The sequence below is a fragment of the Chelonoidis abingdonii genome, chromosome 15 (genome assembly GCF_003597395.2).
Source record: "Chelonoidis abingdonii isolate Lonesome George chromosome 15, CheloAbing_2.0, whole genome shotgun sequence".
NCBI lineage: Eukaryota > Metazoa > Chordata > Testudines > Testudinidae > Chelonoidis > Chelonoidis abingdonii.
The window spans coordinates 33,170,863-33,189,336 of NC_133783.1; the positions used below are offsets into that span (position 1 = coordinate 33,170,863).

Genomic DNA, 18,474 nt, shown 5'->3' on the forward strand with positions numbered 1-18,474 from the left:
ATTTGTACATTAAATAATACGAAAAACATCATATTTAATATAATATATGAATCCAGAGAGAAGCTGTGAGGACAGAGAACACCGGCGCCTGGCCTGCAGCCCCAGAGTTCTCTGTCCCCGGCAGGCAGAGGGCTGAGGCTTCTCTCTGACTTACAACAAAGCCTCACACCTTCCAGGGTCCGAGAACACTGGCGCCCACAGCCTGCAGCCCTGGAGTTCTCTGTCCTTGGCAGGTGTGGGGCCGCGGCTTGTCTCCCCTGCTGGGCATTAGTTGAGCCCCGCACCTGCTGGGAACAGAGAACACCACGCTCGCAGCCTGAGTTCTCTGTCCCTGTCAGGTGCCGGGCTGCGGCTTCTCTCCCCTGCTGGGCACTAGGTGGGTGCACATAAGTGCCCCGGCAGGTGCCATGGCACCCACGGGCACCACGTTGGGGACCACTGAACTACACCATACTCCCTTCTCACCAGCTTCTACCTGTCCGCCTTTCTAATTGTATAGTATAAAATGAAGGGGCATCAGCATATTGGAACTAAATGGTTCAATCTGACACCAATGAAGTCTGTAGTCTAGCTCATGCCTTTGGTTGATGCTGCTGTTACCCATTAGTAATTACACCTGTGGCTACTGGGATCCGATTTTATAGGAGGTGGTTTCAGATGGACTACGGTAATTGGGAAAGGCTGGGTTTTGATGAATAGCGTCATGGAAACAGTCTTTTCTCATGTGAATGAGGGAGTGTTAGGTAGAATACGGTAACGGGAACTGAGCGTAAGGCGGTCTTGTATGGTAAAGGAAATCCAAGATTCCCCTCCTATGGGGAGGATCCTATCTAGGTGGCATCTCTATGATACCGGATATTCCAGGGTTGATGGGGTAGGTCTAGGCTGCTTCTCTAGAGTGAAACCGCCTTTGGCTGGGGGCTGTCGCTGTTGTGCGCTTGCGTGAGCCGGGCTGCCCCAGGCCGCCGTCCGATGCGGTGAGGCGAGCTAGCGGTAGCTGCGGCTCGCAGTGTGAAGAGTAGCGCGCGCCCGCCCGCCCGCTCCCCTCGGTCCGCTGCGCCGGGGGGGCTCGTGCGCCCCCTCCGCCCCCAGCTGCGCTGCTGGCATCCCGGGGGCTGCGGGGCGGCAGATGGTTGGGCCGGACGATGCCGGAGCTCAAGGCGGCGCAGCCTTGTTTCCCGCGGGCCGGCAGGAGGAGGAGGCGGAGGAGGACGGGGAGTGGGATGGGAGCCGGAGCCTGAGCGGCGGCTCAGGGCAGGAGGAGCTGCTACTGCAGCGGTACCTGGCCGGGAAGGTCGGCCCTGCCGCGCCTGCGGGGCTAGGCTGCAAGTGCTGCCCGGAGAGACCCCCCAACGGGGCCGCCTGTGTCCTGGGCCCCCACGGGAGAATGACCAACGGAGACGCCGGCTTCCTGCTGCCGCTGGAGGAGCCGCCTGCTTGGGCCGTGCGGACCGAGCCGGGGCCTGAGGAGAAGGAAGCGAGACTGCCCAATGGGGGCTTCCCTCACTTCCTCCCCGATCCGGAGCCGGGGGGCGGCGCGAGCCGGGCAAGCCCGCCGGCGGGGGCCGCCCTGGAAGAGCCGCTGAGAAGTTGTTGCTTGGGGCCCGAGCCGGAGGGGGGCGCGGCGGTTGGTAGCGGAGCTGGGACTGAAAGCCTGTCAGAAGCCGCAGCCGGCGTCCGGACTCTCCGGGACTGCAGCGATGGGGCTACTGCGGCGGGAGCCCTTTGCACGGCGCCTCTGGGCTTCACAGACATTAACCTGAATTCCCGCAACACCTACGAAGTGAGCCGGCGGCGAAGCGCCCCGGAGCACCTGCCCCATGAGGGGACACCGGCCACCGCCCCGGCCCCTTCCCAGGAGCCGACGGACAAAACCGAGAGAATTGCTATCCCTGGCAGCAGCAGCGGCATCGCCGACTTCATTACAAGGTGAGATCCCCCAGTCTCCCGGAGCCCGTGTTACCGGGGCGGGAGCGATACTGACCTTCCTAGCTGGGGAGGGGGAAAGAAAGGACACTGCCCCGGTGCCTGGGAGAACAGGGACAGCAGTGAGTGGGTGGAATAAGCTTCAAAAATATCGTTAGTCCGTGCAGAGATCCTCCCAAGGTGACCTGATGCTGTGTTGTCCTACCTATTTCACTAAGGCTTCCTGAAACTAGCATTGGGAACTGTGACCTGACCCCCACCCACCCACTCAGCTTTTAAGCATAAAGACCATTTAAATGTCAAGAGTCACTTTCAGTAACACTGATAATATTAGAAAGAGTCCTGTGTCACCCTATAGAGTAACAGACGTATTGGAGCATAAACTTTCGTGGGTGAATACCCGCTTTGTCAAACACATTCACCCACGAAAGCTTATGCTCCAATACTTCTGTTAGTCTGTAAGGTGCCACGGGAACCTTTGTTGCTTTTTACAGATCCGAACTAACACGGCTACTCCTCTGATACTGATAATGTTAGCACTAACTTCGAGCAATGGTAGAATTGTGTGCAGTACTTGAGTATCTACTATTCCTGCCAGCCAGAGAGGCTGACTGTGCACTTGAGGGAATCTAAGAACACTGATTCCTCCTGTACGCTACAAACATATGTCAGTTAAAAGTACCTTGCTGTGGGATGTGGAAAATCCAGACCCCTGGCAACATAGTTACACTGACCTAGTGGACATAGCTACCACCTCTGGGAGAGGTGGAGTACCTACATGCACTGGAGAAGCTCTCTTTAACATAGGTAGTGTCTTCAGCAGTCGATGCAATGCTGTAAGTATAGCTGTGCCCTTTAAGACAGTTTTGGAACTCCAGACTATGAATTTGTTGACTTCAAAACTGAAGACTGCATCACATGTCAAAGTAGTTACAGCAGTAGCCTGATCCATGTTAACTTAATAGCCACAGGTCTCTGGAGAATATTTTGGAATAAAATAAACTTTTCTGGGTTTGAGAATTGCTGTCAAAATACTATGACTGTTATCATAGTTTTCTGCTCCTCAGTAACTTTCAGTCAGAAAGCTATCGGACTTAATTGAAAACGTGATAAAGAGACAGCAGCTTTTCATTCATAAGCAGAGCGTGGAAAATTGTACAAGTCACCAACTAGCTTCAATGCTAAGCCTGTTTGGAGTAAATTTGAAGGAAAGACCTTTTGAAAGGCAGAGCTGTTTAATTCTGGGGTCTCTTCTGTATAATGCAGGGTTAATGTTCCTCAATGGACACAGCCTATCCTGTTATAGATCATGGGTATTTACCTACACTCTCACTCTTCTCTATGTTGTTCTTTCCCTGCATTGTCTTAATTCTCTTCCTCCCTGTCCCCGCCCCCTTTATCTTTTTTTCCTCCAAAATCAGTCTCAGGTATAAGTATGCAATCTCTCACATCCAGTTAACTAATACAATCTTCTCACGCACAAGGTTTGGAAATTTTACAAGAAATCAGGTAGAGTAAACCCACTAGCCGAAGATTGATATGAAAGATGAGTTTCACTCTGCAGAGACAATGCCCAAGTGAGAAGCAGACTTTCCCTTACTGTAGCTGCTGGGGAAAGGGAAGGTGCTTAGATTCCTACTGGATCCTATCCCTGGATTCTGCTTTGGAGTTATCCTCAAGCTGGTAACTGCCTGATAAATTTGAAGTTTGTCTTCATTTCTAAAGAGTCTCCTGACTGCTTCAAGGATGGATTGAGGGAGGTGTCTACCAGTTTCCTGTGTAATGCAATGGGAGTGCCTGGTGCATCTGCTCTGTCTCTTCTTTGCTTATATGTCATTTTTTTTGTTTCTAGTACTCTATGCTCCCCTGCCTCATTTTTTGAGTACTCCAAATTACTAACTCCAGTTCTTGTTGTTTATTGATTTCCAAAGTAGTAGCGGAGTAATGCTGGGAATCAGTGAAGACTGACAAATCCAGGTCTGTACTACAAACTTTCGCCAGTATACTAATGTTTGGTGTGGGGAAGATGACTTTTATTCCTCCCAATACTTCTTTTCTGACACACCATCCTGATGTAGATGCAGTTATATACTGGCTTAAGTGTTTTTGCCATTACAGCTTATTTTACTTGAGGAACCTGTGTACTATACTGGCAAAAACATTCTTTTTCTGATACAAGCTGCATCTACTCTAGGAGAGTTTGCTGGTATAGCTATACTGGCAAACCTTTTCTAGTATAGACCTAAGTTTCCATTTTGCTGCAGTTTGGAGAAATCCTACTAAAGGCATTGGAGTGATTTCTAAAGTGTACTAACTGGTTTGGGTAGACCTTACCACACAGCATCAGGTTTCCTAGTGTGCTTTAACTTAGTGCTCAAACACCACTATGTTAAAGCACATTAGGGAACTTTTAGCTTGCACCAGCAGGGTCTGCCTAGACTAGTTAATGTGTTTTTAGAAATCGGACCCCTTGCTGCTCTGTGTAAGACAAGCCCATATGCTCCTTTTGTGTGTTGTAGGTTATTTTTGCAACTTTAAGGGCTAGACACCCTTCCCTGCCACCCCCCTCCCCCTTTTTTAAAGTGTTTAAATATCGTAGAATTTGGGAGTTCTTGTTTTAAGAGGAACAGGTTTGGGACTGTTAAAGTTGCCCTGTGAGTGAATCCTCAATAGTGACAATGGGATCTCTTGTGAATCTTCTGAATAGATCATTGTATTACAATGAGCACAAAGTCATAAATGATGCTGGTACCAAACCTTTATGTTGCAGTACTTGCAAACAATTCCAGTTATGCATGCCTTGATTTCCACTGAATGTGCTTTTTATAGAAGGGAGAATCACTTCTCTGTTCTTCCCCTGTAGTTTTGTATTAAAACTCTCTGACTTTTTCATTTTCTTACTTTATTCTGTCCTGTGTTTTATTTAAAATGAGTCTAAAACATAGTTGCCTGGTAGAAGGCATTTAAATGCAAAAGAGGCAGCTGACTAGACTAATAGACCAGAAATAAGTGTTTCCTTCAGGCTTTTTGGTAAACATTCAATAAGGAAGGCATGCTAGAACTCAAACTGCTTTGTAAGTGTGACTACTTTCTGTTTGTAAGTTATAGCTGAACACAACTTTGTGCGTAATCACAGAATTACTTCCTCCTTTCAATAGTCAAAATCTAGACTGTCACAATATTAACGTAAACTGAAACCTTAAATATCAAACCTAATGCCCATATGTGGGAGAAATTTGATATGATTATTGTTAGTCTTGAAACCAGAGTCCCAATCTCTGCCAGGTACTGTCAAATTGATTTGATATAGTGCTAATTTTTTTTCTTGGAAATAAGTTTTCACCATCTTTCTTGTTCTATCTTTCTTTTCATTTTCCCCCCAGCATGCGGTGTGGGCCTGCTGAAGGACAGCCATAGTAATTGAGGGGTTTGTTAGGGCTGATGATCAGTGAGGCAAGGAAAATTGCATATCCCCAGATCCACCTGCCTCCACCTTAAATGTGTGTGTCTGATGCGATGGCCAAAGCTTCTTGAAAGCTACCTGCCTTCTCTTAGACCTTGTCTACTCAACAGGCACTGTACTGCTATATAGTTACATCTGTATAATCCTGTAGTGTAGATGCAGCATACAGTGACAGAAGGAGTCTTTCCACTGCTGTAGGAACACCACCTCCCCAAGCAATGGTAGTTAGGTCGATGGAAACACTCTTATGTTGACCTACTTGCATCTGCACTGCGAGTTGAGTTGGCATAACTGCAGTGCTTGATGTGGATTTTTCCTACCCCTTGGTGACATAGTTATGTCTATTTTAAATTTAAGTGTAGACTGAGCCTAATGTACATAAATCTGGTGGTAGCTCTTGTGGTACATAATTATAGTCTGAGTCCTGGTCTGTGCTTTACATTTAGGTTGACATAGTGAACCTGAAGGTGAAGAATCTGCACCGAGAGACTATAGTTTTCTGACTCCCAAGTTGTAGCTAGGTTGATAGAAGAATGTTTCTGTCAACCTAGCTCTTGTCGCTTGGGGAAGTGGTGTTCCTACAGCAATAGAAAAACCCCTTCTGTTAGCGTAGGCTGTGTCTGTGCTGTTAAGTTATGGCGGCATAGCTATGGAACTGTAGATATGCTGGTAGAATTCCCATACTGTAGATGTGGCCTGAGACAGCAGCCTACTAGCCCAAGTGTGTCTCTTGTCTCATTGTTCAGATCATTTTTGAGCAATGCTAGTGGAATCCCCTGCTCTAGCAGCATGAAGCCTCCCAGTGAGTAAGGAAAACTGAAGGGGAATGAAAACAAATAATGCTTCTGCTTCCCCACCTTTTCTCAGTCTCTTCTCCCCCCCCCCCCCAAAAAAAAAAAAAGTCAGAGAATGAAATGTAAAAGGGCAAGAGAAGGAAACAGATGGAGATCAGGCAGCAGTAACTGTACCAGGGCTCCAGCAAGAAGGTTGGGAACCATTGTTTTTGTGATGGCTTTTCTAGGGTATAGAAGTTTTAAAAAGTTTTACAGTTATGTAATATATATGCAAGAACATGTATTTGTTATGCACATAGCTATTATTCTTTTCCCAAGAATATTTTTACTATCTCACTTCATAGTCACCTGACAATTGTTGGTAAGATACTTGATTACCATTTTATTCTCAAGTTTACAGCTTAAGAACTGTGAAATGTTTTTTGTCCTGCATCTCTTCATTTTTTCCCCTCAATGTTTACATTGTTGTTATTTTGAATAGCATGTTTAATGTTAATTTTGCAGAAATCAAATCTAATGGAACATGGTTCAGTTTTTTGTTCCCCAAATTCACCTTAGTGAAGAGTTGTCCTTGCTAGTGTAATCTGAACGGTTACTTACTATGGCAGTTACATAAAAATAGAACAAGACACATTGTAAGTATATTATTGATGGAATAAAACAGTCCAGGGGAATCATTGTTGTACTTTCAAGGAGAAAACTTTTAAAGCAGTGTTTTCTAGAGTGGGGTAGCAGATAGTGCCGGGTTAGTTTGGGTGGGGACACAGGGCAGAGAAGGGGATGACTAGTGGAAAAGTCACCTAAGCCCACATGTCCTTTACTCCATTGTAAACATATTTCTCTGGCTCAAGAAGCAGGCTGTACCTCAAAAGCTGATTATCATCACATCTTGCTCCTACTGTTGATCTTAATAAGCAGATGGGGAACTGAAAAGAGGTCAGTTGTCAGAAAAATTATCTTCTATATGTAGCTGATCTAAACACTTTTGCTGGTTTATTAATTATGCTTATTTTTTGGCTTCTGCTCGTTCTAGTTCCTTTGCAGCTTCAGCTGTCTGTTTAGGTAAAAAGCTGCTGGACTCAAATTTTGTTGCAGTGATCATTGTAGTTAACTTCAAATAACGTCCCCCCCCCAGTGTTGCGTGGCTAAAATTGTGCAAATAAGACAAAAAAGCGTGCATATTTTAAAGTTGCAATCAAAAATAATTTGAAGGCTTTTTTGGCACATGTAATGTACAGTAAATGCAGAACAACAACTTAGTCTGCCATTATTTCTTGGCCCTTCTGAGACCTTCTATCTAGTTCTAACAGATTTATGTGAACAAGTTACTAGAATTGCATGAATACATTTAGTGCAGCCACTTTGTAGCTCAAAGAAGAAAAACCAACCTGTAATAAATTGAGAAACTACTTCTAAAAATCTAAGTTTCTCTATTTTTTAAACTTCTTTTGCCTTTGCTTTTGGTGATGTGTTCTCTGTTAGTATTTTTAATTTAATAGTGCCCATTTCAAGTATGTTTTCTTCCCATCTGATCACCAACTGTTTCTGTCAAATCATTAAACATTAACATAGTTATGCAGTTGCTGTATAGTATCTCCATGTTTGTCTATAGCCAGAACTCTGTTGTACATGTGTGAATGGTGAGGATATTTGATTTATCTTCTTTCCCTTTATTTTTCTTTTCTATATTAAATTTAGTGTTTTTAACCCTAATGTTCCTTGGTATGCATGGTTGAGTTTAAGGTTACCAGTTTGTTGATAGAGTATTGGAATCTGTTGTACTTGTAGGGCTGGTCTGTACTAGGCATACTTGTCACTAATAGCTTGGTTCAAACTGATAAAACACTATCTACCCGTAGGTGCTTGTAATACTTTTCATTAGTTCTAAGTGTTACAACTGTAGTAACCTTGAGGGCTTATCTATACAGTGTTAGTGTACATTAGCTGTGGTATAAATTCCAGTGTGCTTTACATGTGTTGCTCACTGCCCATGTGGACCCTGCTAGCATTCACTAAAAATTCTGTAACAGCACAGAAAGGAAGTTAGTGCATGCCAGCAGAGCCTATATGGGCAGTTGAAGTGCAACATGCTGGTATGCACTAGAAATTACACCCCAGCTGGTGTACACTAATGCAGTGTGTTGACAAGCCCTGAGCAGGTCATAACTGCTTCAGTTTTCATGACTTCAGTCTAATGTAGACTAGCAACTTGAGTGCTACAGCCATTTTGGTTCAATTAGTCATCCAAGTGCAATATCACAATGCTTCTATCTGTGAGGCAAACCTGCAGCCAAACCAGGGCTGTTAGCTTAGCTGCCCTGCCAACAGGGGCTGTTAGGTGCCAAAACTCAAGAGGTGCTTCTCCAACAGACCTGTTGTGAGTCACCACTCAGGCATTCTGCAACAATCCAGCTGCACTAACTTACACTGCGGGCTCTTTGTGAATGGTATCAGTCATCAGGCATGTGACAGCAGCTTAACTCTCAGTGGAGGTTGGGTCAGATGACCCCCAGACTCAGGTATTTCCCCAATACAACTGCAATGCAGCAGATCAGACTCTAAACTCCCAGCCTGTTCCTGATCTTGTTTCTGCCCCAGCCTTGCCTGAGCCCTGTTCTAGTCTTGTCCTTGCCTTACTCTGACCAATACAACTGCACTGTTGGCTTAACTGGTTGGTTGTCTTACTAAAAATTGCTTCATTCAGTAAGATCCAAGCATTAAGTGCACATCATATGCAAGACATGCTGTTCTGTTGATGGCATTTTTGTTTTATTGATTTCCTGGGGGAGGGAGGCGAGAGGAACAACAGAAAACACCAACCAATTTAAGGAATTCTGTACAAAATCTTCTGTAATTTAAACTTGACCTGCAAAGGGAGGGGAAAAATTGTTCGGCTTCTTGTTGTTTTGTGATGTATGAAGAAGACTTCGGTATTTCAGGATTTTGCAATTTCTGTTTAACATTAGAAATTCAGGTCTTGTACATCCTAAAAGACCGCGGATAAGCAAGAGAACAAGTGAAACTGATGTTTCAAGAAATGAGAGCTGACCAATTGAAAGGGAAAATAAATTTTAGGTTTTGGTATACATTAACATCTGTTTCTAATGCTGATGTTCAATGAGAATTTTCCAAAGAGGAGGACTTGGGTGATGAATCTTCAACTCATCATCTGTTAATAAGGTGTGGATTCATAATAAAAATCTGAGACACTCCCCCTCCTTCCCATAAAGTTATTCAGCAAAGCTGGGAAGACCGTACTTGCAGGTTTCTGACCTGAGAAATATTAGGAACATCAAGAAAAATTGTGGAGAGGAAGAGAAGAGCAGCAGGATGGTCAGGTCATCTTTATATATCATGAAGAAGAAGAAAAAAGGGCACAAACTCCTTTTAAAAGAAATACTTTTTTTTGCAGTCTGTCTTTAAGGCAGCAAAGTGAAATACTTCAAATGTGGGGAAAGTCAAGATTGTTCTTACATACACCTTGTAATTCTTCTCGGCTATGTATATTATAATACACCTCTACCCCAATATAACGCGGTCCTCGGGAGACAAAAAATCTCACCACGTTATATCAAATTCGCTTTGCTTCCCCTGTTCCTTGTTCCCTGACTGCCCCCTCCAGAGACCCCCATCCCTAATCACCTCCTGCCTAACCCACATCTCCCCTGACTGCTCCAACCCCTATCCACCCCTCCCCGCCCCTCAACAGGCACTCACCAGCAGCGGCGGGAAGCGGAGCAGCCTGACCCCAATCTGCTCCGCCCTGCCAGCTCCCAGCCACGGCGCTCTGCTTCTCGCCGTCAGTGGGTGTGGGGAGGTTGGGGAAAGAATGCCCCACCCCCCAACTCGCCTGCGGTGGAAAGTGGAGTGACATGGCCCCAGCCCGCTCTGCTTTCCTTGCCCTGGCCCCAGCTGTATCGCTGGGGGGTGGCTGAGGAAAGGTCCTGCACTCACCTGCGGCGGGAAGTGGAATGCCATGTCTGGGAGCTGGCAGAGTGGAGTGGGCTGGGGCCAGGCTGCTCCACTTCCGCTGCTGCTGGTGAATGGTGATCCCTTCCCCCAAACCCCCTCCCTTGAGCGACTCGGCTGAGACTGGGCCAAGGGAAGCAGAGTGGGCTGCTCCCGGCCCCCCCCAATCCTCTGGGACTGCAAGGCCCCAAAAGTGCCCTTCTACAGCTCCTGCCCCCAGACCCTGGGGTAGGGGGAGCCCCTGACTGCCCACGACACCCTCTACCGCTTATCAAACCCCTCAGCCCCAGCCTGGCCCGACACCCTTAATGTCAGAGCTTTACCGTGTTGTATGCGAACATATTATATCAGGCCGTGTTCTATTGGGGTAGAGGTGTAATTAAATAGCTACTTGCATAGCTAGCTGCACTGGTTGAATGAAGTACAGCAAGCAAACCAAAGGCATGTAATGAAATATAGTAAATTTACTGTGATAGTTAAAAACCCAAGTAAGCCCAAAATAATCTACTGTTGTCCAGAATGAGGAGCACACATGCAAGATAGGGTACATAGTGAAACCTTTCTTAATGCACTGCACACCATTCCATTTGTGCACTTAATTATGGAGGGGGTCGTATGTAAATAACGTGATTTAGTTAGATTAGTGCAGGGGTAGGAACCTATGGCACACAAGCTGATTTTCAGTAGCACTCACACTGGCCAGTTCCTGGCCACCGGTCCAGGGCGCTCTGCATTTTAATTTTAAATGTAGCTTCTTAAACATTTTAAAAACCTTATTTACTTTACATACAACAATAGCTTAGTTATATTATAGAAAGTGACCGTCTAAAAACATTAATGTATTACTGGCACACGTAACCTTAAATTAGAGTGAATAAATGAAGACTCGGCACAGCACTTCTGAAGTTGCTGACATCTGGATTAGTGTAAAGAAGACAATGGATTTACTCAGAATTGCCAAAGAGCAAATTTAGGCCTTCCGTCTACAGGTTTAACAGTGTGTAATGGATAAGGCGCAGGTCCATTCATTCTATATTGACAATAAGAAGTAAATTGTGGCTGCCTCATTGACTGCACCAGCCTGTTGATTGACCGAGGCAAGGATTCTCTGGAAATATATGATTAAACCTTACCTGTCATTTCCTGACTCATGTATCTGTAATGTAAATTTAGCTGCCTATATGGAATGTATTTTGTTATAACTTTCTCTTTTGGTTATCCGTAATCTCTGAAACTATAAGATATAACAGCCTTTCAAGAAACAACTGGAAAGATGGCAATTCCCAGTTTTCTTTCTACATGCCCATTTCAAGTAGTACCTCCTTTTCTGAGCAATTTTATAATACACTGGATTTCTTTGATGGAGAATGTGGTAGTTTGGGAAATAACTGAATTGTCTTAATATAGGCAAGGCTGGAATAGCTTTGTTCTGATTGGTCTAAATTTTAAAATCTTGTTTCTGTATAGTGATGGGAAATGTCTGAGTACGCAGAGATGAAGTCTCACTTTGCAAACTGAGTAGCAAAAAATGTTTGGAAATATGCTGTATGCATCTCTATTAGTCATTCTTCCAGTTTGTATATGTTCGTAACTTTTCTACTTAAAATATGTTAAGACTTTTGGAAATCATTATTGTGCTTAGCCTTTTTTTTTCCCCTTCCCTTCTGTGTTAAACATCTTGTTATGAACCACAGCTTTACTAGTTTGGTAACACAAAGAATAAGAATTTCCTTATTCTGTTTTCTCCGTTTTTAAAATTAAAGCTAGTAACTAAATCATGAACCAGAAATTTACCTTTTCGTAAAGTTTTCTGATTACATTGAGTCCAGTGAAAATAAATATGGATTTGGACATCATGTTCTGTGTTGGTCTTAAAGCACATTGATTTTTCAAATGTCTTATCTTAGTATGTTACACGGAGGTCAGTGTTGACTGTATAACTTTTTTTTAATGCCTATTATTATAAAGATTGAAGTCAGTTACTTATTCCTAGATTTAAATTATATTTAGGCTAGTAAAATACGCAATTATGTAATTCCCAATGCTTGTCCCTGTGTGTATGAGGCCTTCGCTACACTGGTGCTTTACAGCGCTGCAACTTTCTCGCTCAGGGGTGTGAAAAAACACTTCCCTGAGCGCAGCAAGTTACAGTGCTGTAAAGTGCCAGTGTAAACAGCGCCCCAGCGCTGGGAGCGCGGCTCCGAGCGCTGTAAGCTAATCCCCACGCGGAGGTGGAGTACCTGCAGCGCTGGGAGAGAGCTCTCCCAGCGCTGGCGCCATGACCACACTCGCACTTCAAAGCGCTGCCGCGGGAGCACTCCCACAGCCGCTCTTTGGAGTTTTGAGTGTAGCCAAGCCCTGAGACTTGAGTGCACTCTTATAGAGTTACAGAATTCTAGAAGAGTAGTGCTGGAAGGGACCTCACGAAGTCATCTAGTCCTGCCCCTGTTCTGAGGCAGGACCAAGTAAACCTAGATAATACCTGACAGGTGTTTCTTCAGCCTGTTCTGAAAAACCTGCAATGATGGGAATTCCACAGCCTTTTCTTGAAAGCCTATTCCAGAGCTTAACTGCCCATATAATTAGAAACCTTTTCCTAACTTCTAAACTAAATCTCCCTTGCTGCAGACTAAGCTGAGTATTTCTTGTCCTACCTTCAGTGGACATGGAGAACATGATCTCCCCCTTCACCACTTACTCATCTTTTCTCAAGACTAAATATGCCCAGTTTTTTAACCGTTCCTCATAGGTCAGGTTTTCTAAAACTTTTAGAAATCGTTTTTGTTCTTCTCTGGACTCCCTCCAATTTAGCCAGATCTTTCTTAAGGTATGGTGCCCAGAACTGGATATATTAATATATCTCCTCATGCACTCTCTTTGATCTTGCTCATAATTAGCAATTTGAGAAAGTATATGGGGTTGAACATGTATCAGCAACAAAATTTAACTCTTGGATTATGCCACATAATGCAGATCTGCAATACTTGACAGGCAGTGACACTGCGATCCCTGATCCCAAGATTGGTTTCTGTACAAAATACAATCCAAGGACACACCTTCTGCCACTGTGGGAATGCTTACAAAATTGATTCATAACTTAAAAAAAATTTTTTTTTGAAGACATTGAATCCTTTGTCAACCTGGAAGGCTAGTGGATGCTTATCTGGAAGATCTTATTTCTTTTTAGTGATTCATTATTTATAGATTGTGTTTGAGTTACATTTGGTATGCTTATAAATTGTTCAGAAGTGACACTCACCTCTTAAAAATGTGTTGTTAACTTTGGCCACATGCAAATACTTAGTTGCTTTTACTTTTACTTTTTTTTTTCCTATATGCCATTATCCTAATATTTTGTGTGTGAGACAACAAGGATGTAATAGAATTTGTTCTTAACATGCTGTGTGTGTGTGTGTGTGTGTATATATATTTTTATATATATATATATATATATATTTTTTTTTTTTTCATTTTAAGCTGCTGTGTTGCTCCCAATAATAAATTAACTCTTTTGTATTGGGCTCTAAAAGTCTTGTGAAGACGTGAAGGAAAATGAGAGAGAAATTGCAGGCCTGCATGATCTGAAGTTATCTTGTTGGATGGGTGGGGGTGGAAGTGTGTGTGTTTACACGGAAGACACAGTTGAAGTGTACTCTACTTCATTTTGAAAATGTAACTTAAGGACCCAAATGATTCAAAACTTGTAACTTACTTTCCCTGGAAGTAGTATAATATTAGGGGAAACTCCTATCCCTTAAGCCACAGTCTTGACTCCACATATCCTGGAAATATTGGCAACTGAGTTTGTGAATGACTGACTACTGCAAGCTAGGCAAGAACGTAAATCTGCATAAAACAGGGCATGCTTTAGTCTTGATAAATGGTTCCTTATCTGACTCAAGTTGTATTTTTATCTTGTACATTTGAGACACAGTTTTTGCTAGTAAAATTATACAGTTTATGCATTTTACAAAATAATATACAAACACAAAATATAGTGGATATAAAAATACAGAATGGTATAATTAGTATCCTCATCTGTTTGAGTTATGGTACTTACATGATGAGGATTTCTCTAATCTTAACTGCAGTTGAATTTCTGTCACATGTAGTATATTAACTTTTTGTGTGTAAGCATGGAAAAATTAGTGGTCCATTGTTGTTCAGATAAGGAAAATTGACTGATCTTGTAGTGATTCTTGTTTGTGTTCAACACATAGCTACACTTATTTTTAAATGCATCTAGACCAGCACTGCAAAGCAGTGATGCATTTCAAAGTTTTATTTTAATTTTAAAATGCCTCTGAACATGGCTCAGTCAGTTAGGAAGCTTATTTTTAAAATCAACCATGAGAACTTCCTCACTTAAGATCCAAGGCACACACTTTAGAAGTGGAGCAACCTAAATTATCATGATTCAAATAATTTTCTTTAAATCATTGATGTAAACCAAGTTGAAGCTTTCTAAAACTTATTTCAAAACTTGATGCTTTAGATTAAAATTAGGGCCGTTGATTAATCACAGTTAACTTACAACTAACTCTAAAACTACGATTAATCGTGATTAAATTTTTTAATCACAATTATTTTTTATCGCACTGTTAAACAATAGAATACCAACTGAAATTTATTAAATATTTATGGATGGCTTTCTACATTTTCTACTATATTGATTTGAATTACAGTACAGAATACAAAGTGTACAGTGCTTACTTTATATTTTTGATTATAAATATATGCACTGTAAAAATGATAAAAGAAATAGTATTTTTCAATTCACCTCATACAAGTACTGTAGTGAAGTCTCTTTATCGTGAAATTTAGAAGAAAAAAACTAAATTTGTATGTAACATAACTGAACTCAAAACCAAAACAGTTTAGCATAACTGACACGTAAATACCTTGCAATGCTGGCTACAAAAGTCCCAAGTGAATGCCTATTCTCACTTTTCTGGTGACATTGTAAATATGTGGGCAGCATTATCTGCCATAAATGTAAACAAACCTGTTTGTCTTAGCGATTGGCTGAACAAGAAATAGGACAAAGTGAACTTGTATGCTCTAAAGTTTTACATTCTTTTATTTTTTAATGCAATTATTTTTATACATACTTCTACATTTGTAAGTTCAACTTTCATGATAGAGACTGTACTACAGTACTTGTATTAGGTGAATTGCAAAATACTATTGTTTTTTATAGTGCTAATATTTGTAGAAATAAAAACAAATATAAAGTGAGCGTTGTACACTTTGTATTCTGTAATTTTAATTATCCAAAAATACTTAATGGTATTATATTGTTTAACAGTGCAATTAATTGTGATTAATTTTTTTAATCTCTTGGGAGCCCTAATTGAAACATATAATGAACTAAATTAAATTAAAATGCTACTACTAGTAGGATATCTTATTGGAACTTACAAAGCTGCTATTAGCAAAAACAGAATATGTGAAAATTAAGGCCTGTTCCTTCATATACATATACAGGTATGTAATTATGAATGAGAGTAAATAGGGCCATTCATGTGAGTAAAGTTACGCATGCACAAAGTGTTAGAAGCATAAATAATAAAAATACAATTTTAGCCAAACTTTTCTTTTTATGACACACATTTTTTTGTTCAAAATTTATTCATTGTTAATAGCAAAGTTTTTAGACTTTTTAAATATGCTAAAAGTTGTTGTGAATTTCTTCATTGACTGTTTTGCTCCCAAGTGATATAGGAATACAGGTGCCATTATGGACCATAATGGAATATAGCTCAATCAAAGCCACAAGTCACAAAAACAGAATTGAAGTTCAACATACTGGAAATCGGTGTTGGTTGCAAATATAGTTTAGGTTATTTACTTACTAGTTTTACGTTTGAATTTTGTGGTGTTCCCACAGAAATGGTATTAATGAAGGTCTTTACAACTGTTTCAGCAGATGAGCATTTCAAGTATGAAGTCTCTTAGAAAAGTCTCTAAAATGTGAAATTCTAACTATTGGGAAAGTATTTAAAGAAACCAGTACAAAATGTTCACTTCTCCAATTTAAGATTATAAAATAGGAAGAAAGCAAACAACTAATAAGTAAATCTGACTTAATTTAAATCATGATGTAAAATTTTAAAATTGCAGCACTCTAAACTGTGGGGGGGTGTAGATAAGCCCTAAACTATATTGACTGGGCTGACTTAGTGTTGCATTAACATTGTTGTTTCATTTTTGTGTTTTTTTTTTTTTTTTTTTTTTTTTCTTTTTTTTTTTTTTTTTTTAAACTATGTTAAATGTGAGTCTCTGCTACATTGGGCAGCTCACACCATAGTGAGGTAACTTTGAGTGAAGCAAGGAGTGTTGCTGATGACACTTTTGCTTAAAGACATTTTTTGGCAATCTGCATTATGCTGGCATTAACTTCACAATGGAAATTCTGGAAACTATTTTTTCTAATTTTTACAACTTAATGAAGACTGTCACAAACACGGAGACCTTTTAAAATTACAGGATTGGCTTGGCTATTCTTTTAAGCATGAATTTCTCTTCTGTTCCTGATGCTAAGCCTGTGCAGATTTTGGTGGTTTTAATATTTGCTATGTTTCAACGAATCCTCTACCGTTTCTGTTTTGTGCAAATTCTAGTGGGAGTGCTTGCCACTTCACAATCCCTTGATCAGGTAAGACAAGCATGTAGAGCAGTGTTTCCCAAACTTGGGATGCCGCTTGTTTAGGGAAAGCCCCTGGCGGGCCGGGCCTGTTTGTTTACCTGCCACATCCACAGGTCCGGCTAATCGCGGCTCCCACTGGCCACGGTTCACTTCTTCAGGTCAATGGGAGCCGACGGACATACTGGCCGCCACTTCCAGCAGCCTCCATTGGCCTGGAACAGCGAACCATGGCCAGTGAGAGCCACGATTGGCTGGACCTGTGGACGCGGCAGGTACACAAACCCTCCCAGCCCGCCAGGGGTTTTCCCTAAACAAGCAGCATCCCAAGTTTTGGGAAACACTGGTGTAGAGACATCAGTGAATTGGTTTCACTGTGCTCTGCTGAGAAACTTTAAACATTTATTCATTTGTATTACAGTAGTACCTAGGATGTGCTTATTGGGCATATGCTAAGTGAGTGACGTTTTTTCCAGTCACAGCTTTATTTTTAATTTCCCAGTCTGAGCTGTTTGTAGCCCTGATTTATTTTATTCATTTATTTATGGATGATTGATTGATAGAGAGAAGTTGGAATAAATTGCAATGGGAGAATAATGTACAAGTTTTCCCATAGCACATATACTCTATAATTGCAGAAATTTTTTCCAAAAGAAATTTATCTATGGACAGATTCACATTCTTAGCTTAACAATTGTGCATGTTTCAGAAAATTGGAATGTGAAATTGGAACTGCTTTGTAACATTAATTGGCTATCACTACACATCTATATTTTGTATCTTGTTTAGTAATATGAGGCTACTGTTTTTCATTTTTGCCTTTTGTACTCCTCCATAGCAATTTGTCTGTTTCCACTTTTTGTAGGCTTCCTTTTTGGTATTCAGGTCATTAAAGAGCTCCTGATGGAGCCGTAGTTGGGCTCTTATTATTCTTCTGATCTTTCCTTCACATTGGGATTGCCTGCAATTGTTGTGCCTTAAATATTGCCTCCTTAAGAGACTGCCAGGTCTCCTGAACTTCTTTTTCCCTTAGATTGCCCTTCCATGGGACCTCATCCCTATCAGTTCTGAGTTGTCTGCTTTTTTTGAAATCCATTGTCTTTATTCTGTTGCTTACACTCCTTCCATTTTATGATCACCCAAGTTGCCTTCAGTTTCCGAACCAATTTCTCCCTCTTAGGTAGAAACTAGTTGAAAATGACTGTCTCCACTTTCTGAAATAAAAAGTAGTCCCTTATACATTCCAAAAAAGTATTAGAAATTGTGGTTTTCCACATTAGTTTTCCAACAGATGTCTGGGTAGTTAGTCCCACATTACTACTAGGTCTGGTGTTTTGGATGTATCTTTTATTTGTTCTAGAAATGCCTAATCCACGTCTTCTTGATATGGTGGAGTATAGAAGACCTACCATGATATCACTGCTGTTCCCCCTATCCCATCGACTCTTTATCTTTACCCATAGATTTTCAGCTGGTCTGCCAATCACCTCCTTGTGGACCTCAGAACAAGTGTATGTTCTTGATGTATGATGCAGGACCTCCTCCCTTTTTACTGTGCCTCCCCTTCCTGGACAAGCTATATTCCCCCATACATGAGAGCGCTGAGTTGTTACAGGCTGAAATTTAATACTTGGTAGGGTGACCAGATAGCAAGTGTGAAAAATCGGGATATGGGG

The 18,474-nt window shown here is 41.7% G+C and overlaps 1 protein-coding gene across 1 annotated transcript in view; it reads left to right on the top strand.

The window, feature by feature from the left end:
• The first annotated feature begins 780 nt into the window (after positions 1 to 780).
• Positions 781 to 18,474, top strand: part of TBC1D12 (TBC1 domain family member 12) — a 90,981-nt gene continuing 73,287 nt past the window's right edge. The window contains exon 1 of the mRNA XM_075072692.1: positions 781 to 1,929. Coding sequence (XP_074928793.1) covers positions 1,130 to 1,929 — 800 coding nt within the window. The 5' untranslated portion in view covers positions 781 to 1,129. The remainder of the gene's footprint in view (positions 1,930 to 18,474) is intronic.